This window comes from Gadus morhua, chromosome 19 (genome assembly GCF_902167405.1).
Source record: "Gadus morhua chromosome 19, gadMor3.0, whole genome shotgun sequence".
In the NCBI taxonomy this organism is placed as follows: domain Eukaryota; kingdom Metazoa; phylum Chordata; class Actinopteri; order Gadiformes; family Gadidae; genus Gadus; species Gadus morhua.
This window is the reverse complement of record NC_044066.1, coordinates 4830320-4842171: the sequence shown is the minus strand read 5'-3', so window position 1 is coordinate 4842171 and position 11852 is coordinate 4830320. Positions and strand designations below refer to the sequence as shown.

The following is an 11852-nucleotide window of genomic DNA, read 5'->3' as shown; positions in this document are numbered from 1 at the left end:
CTTTGCAACGTTAAACAGAAAGTATTTCAAAATTACTCTAAGCACCAGTAAGGTATCACATTCAAAGTAACCTCACAGGATATTCTAGTGTGTCATGGTACTGGATTGATTTAATTCCAGCTAAACGGTATTGAGTTCCAACCCCGACCACACCAGCACCCGTTACCCCTAACCACTGACCCATCATCCTAGTGACAAGAATTTAACCATGTCACACTCAATTGTCACCAATCCAGCCCATAAAAAGTCCGGCCCAGCATTAGGGTTTCTGATTCCGTGTCAACTTATATCTGTTATTCGTGTGTCGTATGGTAGTACCGTCTTTTTGGAATAATTTCATATGTTTTTTAATGAGTGTTTGTGGTAAGTTTACAGTGAGTGCAAGGGGAGTGTAGGTTAAGCGGTAAGCTGCCTCGCTCAATGCAGTCACACAATCCAGCCTGACATTCCCAGATCAGTTAGCAAATGCCTAGTCCAGAACCCCTGAGACTTTTTTTTTTCCATTGGTGTTATCAAGGCAGACGTAAAACCCTCTGGACACAATTGGATAGACAATCAGAGCAACCACACACCAGAAGCAGCCATCTTGGTTTTTATAAAAAATGCTCACATAGGGAACTCCTCTGTACTGTTATCGTATAAAGGCTGCACCATAATCTACCGACCCCGGACGTTGACTGGTGGAAATATGTCTGAGTGGGGAGGGAGGCAGACGCATATACGCCAGGGCAAATGAAACATGAGCTTGCAGTTTGCTCTGGTTCCCAGGCTACTACAGATGGCCTGCGGAGGTCAGAGCTTGGCGTAACTCAAGCAATTAATGGTCGCTCTTTTCAATCTATTTAAATCAATCCTTTTTATCCCTGGTATGGGAAACCCACACGCTAGCTAGATGGTTACCGAGCCAGTTAGCTAGCCGGTTAGCTCCTCTGTCTCCCAATCGGTTAATATGGTTGGTGGGACTGGGAAGCTAAGCTAGTCCCACTCTCCCAAACTACGGAGAAGAGAATCTATAGCCAGGACCTCCATGGTACACTAGGGGGCAAGAGCCGTAGTTGGACTGACTCTGGATCCCTGAAGAACGTCATCATCGCTGACTCTAAGGGCTGCAGCGCTCGGGATTAGGAACTGACCTCTGCCCCAAGGGTTCGTGTGTAAAATGCAACCATGAGTGGAAGAAGATGTTGAGAGCCCAAACAATATTCCTTGTTCACGGTGTCTTCTACCTTCTATTTTCTTGTTTATATCCAATGTTTGTGGCAAATGTTCCTCAGAATTACCACAAAGTAATATTTGGCTGATTTTCTTGGTATTGTTTGAGATATTGTAAATTGAGGATGTTTAATTGCATTTTGCTAATTTGAATTTTTACGTTTTGCCTTGTTTCTATCTTTCGACAACTATTTTGTAATTCTTACTTGAAATGCCATTCTGCTGTGTCATGATGTCAAAGAATAAAAATACAAACATACATAGTTAAGGAAATCATTAACTTCAACTGTTCTTTGGTTTCTCATAGCTATAAGTGCGCACACATCAAATTCATTCTTATAAATAATACATATACATTATTGAATACATCTATCCTTTATTACAAATTCAGTTGACAAACAAAACAATGTTGCCCAAATACAAAAATAAACGCGATTACAGATTCTGGAGAATCTGAGTTGAACTGAGTCATCCAATATAAATAATACTGTATCTAAAATCAGTATCTAAAATACATAAATAACACTGTCGGCTCCTGTAGGTCTCTATTTTAAACTGTGCATGCTTCTCATCTTACAGGCCTGTGCACTGACAGTGAAGGTCACACCATGAAGAATGGGGAGAGGCAGGCTTTATAAATAGTCTGGCTGCCTACAGGCCGGTCTGGCTGCCGTACCTCGGATCACATACATTAACATAAACGTCACATACACTCTACCTGCTGAGAGCCATGGCAACATGTCAACGTGTTAGACACATTTCTAAAACACTGGGACATCCATGAATGATCGCTTCTGGGGTTGTGTGTGTGTGTGTCTTCTCTTCTCCCAGTGGTTTGTTATATCCATCTAACTTTTGAGATTAGCAGATGGATGATGCATCACGATATACAAGCCAGGCAAGTGAGCAAAAATGAAAACAATGAATTATTGATGAGACTTAAGTTTGCCCTGCTAGAAGCTGATTGGGTCATTTAGAGTGACAATCCTATATATTGTCCAATTAGATCACTGTGTGGTGGCTTTCCCTGTTGGAAGGCTACGCCAGAGGTCAAATCACTGCTTGGCGCTCGTGTCTTCACAGCGATCCAACGTGAGCCCCTGTTGGGATTATCAGTCAGCGTGTCTAAGAGTTCCATGCCTGATGAACAGGAAGCATGTGGGCCTGAGTGTGTGTGTGTGTGTGTGTGTGTGTGTGTGTGTGTGTGTGTGTGTGTGTGTGTGTGTGTGTGTGTGTGTGTGTGTGTGTGTGTGACTGACAGTGGTGTCATCTGTAAGCCCTGGATCTATATTAGGGCTTACCTCTAACCTTCCAAAGTGAGCTCACTTCACATCACGTTAGCATGTTAGCATTAGCACCCTGCACTCAAAGCAAAGCTCTGAGATGTAACCGGAACTTTGTACTTAAAAGTGCTTTTAACTCATCTACTGACATAAAACCTGGAGAGAAGTTGTACTGAAAAAATGGTTTAGTAATATATTAACTGATGTTTGAGAGCAGAGAGAGGAACAGAATGCCCTCTACTGCGCATAAATGCACCCTTTTGTAGAATGGTGTGTCCAAATTGAAAGGTGTTAACCCCAGCCAGGGTTATGGGTTCAAGTCCCCAACCTCGTGCCTCACCCGTGACAGTGGTGTTTCCGATGTGTGCTAGCAGGGCAGGAATTGGATTCCTCCCGCCCCTCACACACACACTGTCGGGAGACCAGAACACTTGAGTGTTCCATCTTCCATTATTCACTTCTAGAAGGAGTTTGAGCGGTCTCCCAGACATTGGGACATGTGTTTCCTTATAGCACTTGGTTGATTTAGGCCAAATAACAATGATGCTTACAAAAAAAGTTTGGATTGGTTTTCTGCTTTGTTGCAAATTTGTTCAAAGCGATTCTAGGTGGCATGGTCGGCATGTAGGTGAAGGCAATTTGATAGAATTGTGACTTCATATTGGGATTCATTGCTTAATCAGGCATGTTGGGTTCAATATACCAGGGGCCAGGCAAGCAGAAGAGCAAATCACTGATCAATTTCTCTCCTCAGCCCTACTGCGTACCCCAACATTTGTGCAACTGTATGCAGCTGTGGGCATCACTTCCAGTCTCAAACCATCTATTATCACACTCCTCCCACCGGTGGACCTCCCCTGCCTCATCCATCACCACAAACTTCCACTTAACCTGCATCATGGAAGGCAGGCGCATCGTCCTGCTCCAATACCCATTCTCTTTCTCCTCAAGTGGGATGAACCCAGTCCAACTACCCATGTCCTGATGGTCTCCAGTGACAGCCAAGTTCTGGCCCGGGGAGTGAGTGAAGTATCGCACACCAAAAGACACTGGGACCGTCGCCACAACAACGGAACCCGTGGTGTCCGGGTTTTCATCTTCAAAAGTCTGGCTGCTTTCTGTCACTATATTAGGAGGAGTGGTCGTGTCTGTAGTTATGATTGGTATTTCATCTGGTTCCTCATCAAAGTCTATTTTATCTGTGACGTAAATCTCGTCATTGACCGGAGGTTGTTGGTTGACTTTATCTATTGCAGGAGCTACAGCACTACTAACCTCAGAGGAATCAGTTGTATACTCAACAACATCAGCAGACTGTACAGTTTTGTGGCCATTGATGTAATCATCTTCATTAGGCATTTTATCTGTTACCTCAGCAGTATGCGTGTTGGTGTCTGGATGTTCTTCATCTTTAGTGATGAAACATTTGTCATAAGGTTCTGTAGGGGCCAGCGTCTCAGGGGGACTTTGGCTCCTGATACATACCGGCCCAGAAAGATTTTTCATGGTCGCCGCCATATCCAGCTCAATCTTCTTCCCACACTCTCCCATCTCCTCAGCTTGGATCTCAACGTTGTCCAAACCGCGTTCCTCCAAATTTCCCTCAGACAACCCAGTTGTACGTTTCACAGTTGATTCCTCATCTGGTTCCTCATCAAACGTAGTATTGTCTGTAAGGTGAACCTCCTCATTTATCTTGGGTTGTTGGTGGAGTGTATCTGTATCCATGGCAGAAGCTACAGTAAAATACAAATCAGAGGTATCAGTTTTGCACATGACAACATCAGCAGACTCTACAGTGTTCTGTTCCCTGCAGACATCATCTTCAGGACTCTCTGGTACCTCCTCAGAAGGACTAGTTACATCCAAATCAATGTTGAAACTGTCTTGATCATGTTCTTTAGATGGGTGCTGCTTAGGGGGAATTTGATTCTTGGACCCTGACAGAACAGAAAGGTCTGTCAATGGAAGACTTTGGTTATGCTCAATGTTTTCCACAGTCACCCCCCTATCTATCTCCGTCTTTTTACAACCTTCCCCCATCTCCTCAGCCTGGGTCTCAATGTTGTCCAAACACACATCTTCCATGTTCCCCGCAGACAATCCAGTTTTAAGTTCCACAATTGGATTCTCATGTTGTTCCTCATCAACGTTAATATTGTCTGTGATTTGAACCTCCTCTCTGGTTGGGGGTTGCTGGTTAGCTGGTGCAGAATCACTTGTGTCAATCCCAGTTCCATATCTGCTAGCTTCAGAATTTTCACCGAGCTGGCTCTTCTGAGTTTCTGTTGTGTTTAAAAGTTGGTTGACCGAATCAGAACCAGGAATCACGTTAGATTCTACAGGACCAGAATCCTCCTGAGATCGAACAGGGGGCACAGGGCTTCCAGGCAGGCTTTGAGTAGCAGACCCCTCTCCAATGCTGCTTATGGATGGGTCCCAGCTGTCTTCAAAACCCCGGCCTGGCCCGCTGTTGTCAGATGCAGACACAACCTGGTCGACAGTCTGTGGTAAATTACCACTGAGCAAGGGAGGTGTATCTGTATCCATGGCAACTGCTAGAGTACTACCGACATCAGACGAATCGGTTTTATACTCAACGACATCAGCAGACTCTATAGTGTTGTGGACATTGATGTAATCATCTTCATTATGTGTTTTATTTGTTACCTCAGCAGTATGAGTGTTGGTGTCTGGATGTTCTTCATCTTTAGTGATGAAACATTCGTCATAAGGTTCTGTAGGGGCCAGCATCTCAGGAGGACTTTGGCTCTCGATACATACCGGCCCAGAAAGATTTTCAATGGTCTCTGCCGTATCCAGCTCCATTTTCATCCCACACTTTCGCATCTCCTCAGCTTGGGTCTCAACGTTGTCCAAACACAGTTCTTCCACATGCCCCTCAGGCAATCCAGTTCTACGTTCCACGGTTGGCTCCTCATCAAACATAGTCATTTCTGTAATGGGAATCTCCTCATTTATCTTGGGTTGTTGCTGGAGTGTGTCCGTATCAACTGCAGAAGCTAGAGTAATATTACCATCAGAGGAATCAGTTTTGCATACGACAACATCAGCAGACTCTACAGTATTCTGGTCCATAATGGCATCGTTTTCAAGAACCTCTGGTACATCCTCAGAAGGACTGGCTATGTCTGAATCAATGGAACTGTCTTGATAATGTTCTTTAGATAAGTGCTGCTCAGGGGAACCTTGGTTATGCTCAATGTTTTCCATAGTCACCCCCCTATCTATCTCCCTCTTCTTAAAACCTTCCCCCATCTCCTCAGCCTTGGTCTCAACGTCGTCCAAACACAGGTCTTCCACATTCCCCACAGCCAATCCAGTTTGAAGTTCCACAGTTGGATCCTCATGTGGTTCTGAATCAACGTTAATATTGTCAGTGATGTGAATTTCGTCTTTGATTGAGGGTTGCTGTTTAACTGGTGCAATATCACTTGCGTAAATCCCAGTTCCATATCTGATAGCTTCAGAAATGTCACCGAGCTGGTTCTGAGTTTCTGTTGTTTTTGAAAGTTGGTGGACCGAATCAGAACCAGGAATCACATTGGATTCTGCAGGACCAGAATCCTCCTGAGATCGACCAGGGGGCACAGGGCTTCCAGGCAGGCTTTGAGTAGCAGACCCCTCTCCAATGCTGCTCATGGATGGGTCCCAGCTGTCTTCAAAACCCCGGCCTGGCCCGCTGTTGTCAGATGCAGACACAACCTGGTCGACAGTCTGTGGTAAATGACCACTGAGCAAGGGAGGTGTATCTGTATCCATGGCAACTGCTAGAGTACTACCGACATCAGACGAATCGGTTTTATACTCAACGACATCAGCAGACTCTATAGTGTTGTGGACATTGATGTAATCATCTTCATTATGTGTTTTATTTGTTACCTCAGCAGTATGAGTGTTGGTGTCTGGATGTTCTTCATCTTTAGTGATGAAACATTCGTCATAAGGTTCTGTAGGGGCCAGCGTCTCAGGAGGACTTTGGCTCTCGATACATACCGGCCCAGAAAGATTTTCAATGGTCTCTGCCGTATCCAGCTCCATTTTCATCCCACACTTTCGCATCTCCTCAGCTTGGGTCTCAACGTTGTCCAAACACAGTTCTTCCACATGCCCCTCAGGCAATCCAGTTCTACGTTCCACGGTTGGCTCCTCATCAAACATAGTCATTTCTGTAATGGGAATCTCCTCATTTATCTTGGGTTGTTGCTGGAGTGTGTCCGTATCAACTGCAGAAGCTAGAGTAATATTACCATCAGAGGAATCAGTTTTGCATACGACAACATCAGCAGACTCTACAGTATTCTGGTCCATAATGGCATCGTTTTCAAGGACCTCTGGTACGTCTTCAGAAGGACTGGCTATGTCTGAATCAATGGAACTGTCTCGATAATGTTCTTTAGATAGGTGCTGCTCAGGGGAACCTTGGTTATGCTCAATGTTTTCCATAGTCACCCCCCTATCTATCTCCCTCTTCGTAAAACCTTCCGCCATCTCCTCAGCCTTGGTCTCAACGTCGTCCAAACACAGGTCTTCCACATTCCCCACAGCCAATCCAGTTTGAAGTTCCACAGTTGGATCCTTATGTGGTTCTGAATCAACATTAATATTATCAGTGATTTGAATCTCATCTCTGATTGAGGGTTGCTGTTTAACTGGTGCAATATCACTTGCGTAAATCCCAGTTCGATATCCGATAGCCTTAGAAATGTCACCGAGCTGGTTCTGAGTTTCGGTTGTGTTTAAAAGTTGGTGGACCGAATCAGAACCAGGAATCGCGTTGGATTCTGCAGGACCAGAATCCTCCTGAGATCGACCAGGGGGCACAGGGCATCCAGGCAGGCTTTGAGTTGCAGACCCCTCTCCAATGCTGCTTATGGATGGGTCCCTGCTGTCTTCTAAACCCAGGCCTGGCCCGCTGTTGTCAGATGCAGACACAACTTCTTCTCTTTGGCCGACAGTCCGTGGTAGATCACCACTGAACAAGGGAGGTGAATCTGTATCCATGGCAACTGCTAGAGTACTACCGACATCAGACGAATCGGTTTTATACTCAACGACATCAGCAGATTCTACAGTGTTGTGGACATTGATGGAATCATCTTCATTATGTGTTTTATTTGTTACCTCAGCAGTATGAGTGTTGGTGTCTGGATGTTCTTCATCTTTAGTGATGAAACATTCTTCATAAGGTTCTGTAGGGGCCAGTGTCTCAGGAGGACTTTGGCTCTCGATACATACCGGCCCAGAAAGATTTTCAATGGTCTCTGCCGTATCCAGCTCCATCTTCATCCCACACTTTGGCATCTCCTCAGCTTGGGTCTCAACGTTGTCCAAACACAGTTCTTCCACATGCCCCTCAGACAATCCAGTTCTACGTTCCACGGTTGGCTCCTCATCAAACATGGTCGTTTCTGCAATGGGAATCTCCTCATTTATCTTGGGTTGTTGCTGGAGTGTGTCCGTATCAACTGCAGAAGCTACAGTACTATTACCATCAGAGGAATCTGTTTTGCATACGACAACATCAGCAGACTCTACAGTATTCTGGTCCATAATGGCATCATTTTCAAGAACCTCTGGTACATCCTCAGAAGGACTGGCTGTGTCTGAATCAATGGAACTGTCTTGATAATGTTCTTTAGATAGGTGCTGCTCAGGGGAACCTTGGTTATGCTCAATGTTTTCCATAGTCACCCCCCTATCTATCTCCCTCTTCTTAAAACCATCCCCCATCTCCTCAGCCTTGGTCTCAACGTCGTCCAAACACACGCGTTCCACATTCCCCACAGCCAATCCAGTTTGAAGTTCCACAGTTGGATCCTCATGTGGTTCTGAATCAACGTTAATATTGTCAGTGATGTGAATCTCGTCTCTGATTGAGGGTTGCTTTTTAACTGGTGCAATATCACTTGTGTAAATCCCAGTTCCATATCTGATAGCTTCAGAAATGTCACCGAGCTGGTTCTGAGTTTCTGTTGTGTTTAAAAGTTGGTGGACCGAATCAGAACCAGGAATCACATTGGATTCTGCAGGACCAGAATCCTCCTGAGATAGACCAGGGGGCACAGGGCTTCCAGGCAGGCTTTGAGTAGCAGTCCCCTCTCCAATGCTGCTTATGGATGGGTCCCAGCTGTCTTCTAAACCCAGGCCTGGCCCGCTGTTGTCAGATGCAGACACAACTTCTTCTCTTTGGCCGACAGTCTGTGGTAGATCACCACTGAACAAGGGAGTTGAATCTGTATCCATGGCAACTGCCAGAGTACTACTGACATCAGAGGAATCTGTTTTATTCTCAACGGCATCAGCAGGCTCTACAGTGTTGTGGACATTGATGGAATCATCTTCATTCGTTTTTATAACTGTTACCTCAGCAGTATGGTGTTGGTGGGGAAGGGTGTTGGTGTCTGGATTTGCTGCCTCTTTAGTGATGAAACATTTGTTATCAGGTTCTGTAGGGGCCAGCGTCACAGGGAGACTTTGGCTCTCGACACACACTGGCCCAGAAAGGTTTTCCATGGTCGCCATATCCAGCTCCATCTTCTTCTCACCGTCTCCCATTTCTTCAGCTTGGATCTCAACATTGCCAAAACGTTGTTTTCCCACATCCCCCTCAGGCAATCCAGTTGTACGTTCCACCGTTGATTCCTCATCTGGTTCCTCATCAAACTTAGTATTGTCTGTGATGTGAATCTCCTCATTTATCTTGGGTGGTTGATGGAATGTATCTGTATCCATGGCAGAAGCTACAGTACTATAAACATCAGAGGAATCTGTTTTGCATACGACAACATCTGCAGATACAATGTTCTGGTTTCTGCAGAGATAATCTTCAGGACCCTCTGGTACGTCCCGAGATGGACTGGTTATATCTGATGTGATTAAACAGTCTTGATCATGTTCTTGAGATGGGTTCTGCTCAGGGGGACTTTGATTCTGAAAACATGACAGAACAGAAAGGTCTGTCCATTGAAGAAATTTGTTATGCTCAAAGTTTTCCATAGCCAACCCCCTATATATCTCCCTCTTTTCACAACCTTCCCCCATCTGTGGCCTCATGGCCTCACCATTGTCCAAACACACTTCTTCCACGTTCCCCACAAACAGTCCCGTTGTAAGTTCCACAGTTGGTCCCTCATTTGGATCCCTGTCCAAGCTACTATTGTCTGTGATGTGAATCTCATTGACCTGTGGTTGTTGATGGAGTGTATATATTTCCCTGGCAGATGCGACAGCACTATGAACGTGCAAGGAATCAGTCTGGCACTCGACCAAACCAAGTGAGGCCACAGTGCTGTGGTCCCTAGCATCTTCATTGTGTGTTTTTTGGCTGAAGACCTGTGGGTTCAAATATACATATGAGATTATTGGGTTAACTCAGTAGTAAAAACATTAATAAAAGGTTGCATGTGTTTTTGTTATGTCCCAGCCAACACCCTAGAAATGGGCAAAATTAGCCAATAGCATATTCTGGTAACATTTTATGTATACAACATGTCTGGCATCAGAAAATAAATAAATAATAAAATATTCAATAGAAAATATGCTGTGGTAGTTAGGAAGTACATGGTTTCAATAAAACTGCCAACAAAATAAGCGTACAACATAACTCCCTGCACACCCATGGCAAGGGATGTGCAGGGAGTTATGAAATATATTCCTATTTTCTTTATTCAATGTAATTTTTTGTGTTTTGTGCTCATACTGTATAATAAGCACATGGTGGGGGATAAATGTGGAGACAATATATCTCTCAATGATGAAGCCTACTTGAGGTTGTTAATATGTTGTTAATGTATTGTTACTGTGGCAGAAATCCTGCATTGATGAATAGGCCTACTTGGTGTTGTTAATGTATTGTTACTGAGGCAGAAATCCTGCATTGATGAATAGGCCTACTTTGGGTGGTTAATGTATTGTTAATGTATTGTTACTGGTGCAGATACGTTACATTACTGAATAGGCCCACTTCGGGCTGTTTAAAGGTCAGAAAAATTCTGAAAAGACATTGCTGCACCTTTCTTTATCTCGTGTGCCTCAAAGCCTGGGGTTCATATTATGTTTGACATTTTGACCCTCTTTTTATTTTGAGAACATAGTTCTCAAGACATTGTTGTTTACTACTCACTTCAATGCTGCTTTTAGGAATATAACCAGCCCTCTTCTCCGGCCCAGTGTCCCAAACAGGGTAAAACACCCGTGGGACCTGCGTGTCACTCTTGGGTAATTCTAAAGAACATGACATTTCATTAGTAACTTAATCCTTTTTTGTTTCTTAACCAACATCTTCATTGTAACAGGCTTGTCCTTGCTGCTTCTTTACCACACAGGGACTCGTCTTCCATAAGGATGTTAGAAATACGTGCATGAAAGGGACATTAAGGATGAATTAATGAACGTTACAGCGTTTACTCTGTACCTGTTTTCTCCACGACTGGATCCTTTTTCACCTGTTTACGATGCGCTTTTCTCCTTAAGTATCTGATGAGGGCCAGCACCTTCTGGGAAACGCTGAATAATCCCATCATGAACAGAAGCAGGGCTATGAGAAGGGCCACGGCGGGGCCATGTCTCCCAAACATGCAGAATAAAAACGGCAGGTCATATCGGCCATCGTGCGCAACAATCTCCCCATTTTGCAGCAATGTCATCATGGTAGCCTTTATACTTCAACACACAGTCTATACTTTCACCAAGCAGGAGTCTGAAGAGACAAGGAACTCTCTCTCTTTCTCTGTTGGTTCCTCTCTCTCTCTCTCTCTCTCTCTCTCTCTCTGTTGGTTCCTCTCTCTCTCTCTCTCTTTCTCTGTTGGTTCCCTCTCTCTCTCTCTCTCTTTCTCTGTTGGTTCCTCTCTCTCTCTCTCTCTCTCTCTCTCTCTCTCTCTCTCTCTCTCTCTCTCTCTCTCTCTCTCTCTCTCTCTCTCTCTCTCTCTCTCTCTCTCTCTCTCTCTCTCTCTCGTGTGTGCGTGTACGTGCTTGTATTTGTGCATTTGTGACTTTGGCGGTGGCCAGAGACAGGTGCAGGATTAGCCCCCCCCCTCCCCCCACACTAAAGTTACAACCATCGACCAATAGGAAGTTATTGCATCTTCAGCTTGCTATGCCATGTGCACATTTCCATAACATCTGGACCCCAATGAAGAAGAATCTAATAAACTGTATAATAATTGCATTGGCACATGAAAAAAATGTCGTACAAAATGTAGTTGATCTAAGATATTTGAATTTCAGATTGTCAGTTTCTACTAATAATTTCAAAAAGGTTCAAACTTATCTCTAAGCATTCCTAGTGGTGATGTGCTCTTTGAAGACACGCTCGATGGCGTCCAGTTGCTGCTC

General features: G+C 44.5%; 1 protein-coding gene across 1 annotated transcript; it reads right to left on the bottom strand.

Moving 5' to 3' along the window:
* Nucleotides 1–499: 499 nt before the first annotated feature.
* stbd1 (starch binding domain 1) lies at nucleotides 500–11283 on the bottom strand. The gene is made up of 3 exons (XM_030341793.1): nucleotides 10933–11283; nucleotides 10642–10742; nucleotides 500–9851 (listed from the first exon to the last, which is right to left on the bottom strand). Exons 1-3 carry the CDS (start codon nucleotides 11165–11167, stop codon nucleotides 3252–3254), a joined length of 6936 nt encoding a protein of 2311 aa, XP_030197653.1. The 5' UTR covers nucleotides 11168–11283; the 3' UTR covers nucleotides 500–3251.
* Nucleotides 11284–11852: the final 569 nt, after the last annotated feature.

Excerpts from the sequence above, each read along its gene's own strand:
- stbd1 (XM_030341793.1), bottom strand. The coding sequence starts at position 11,167 with ATGATGACATTGCTGCAAAATGGGGAGATTGTTGCGCACGATGGCCGA. Across the intron at positions 10,743-10,932 it reads TCCAGTCGTGGAGAAAACAG|AATTACCCAAGAGTGACACG; the intron begins GTACAGAGTAAA and ends CATGTTCTTTAG. Across the intron at positions 9,852-10,641 it reads TTCCTAAAAGCAGCATTGAA|GTCTTCAGCCAAAAAACACA; the intron begins GTGAGTAGTAAA and ends TTGAACCCACAG.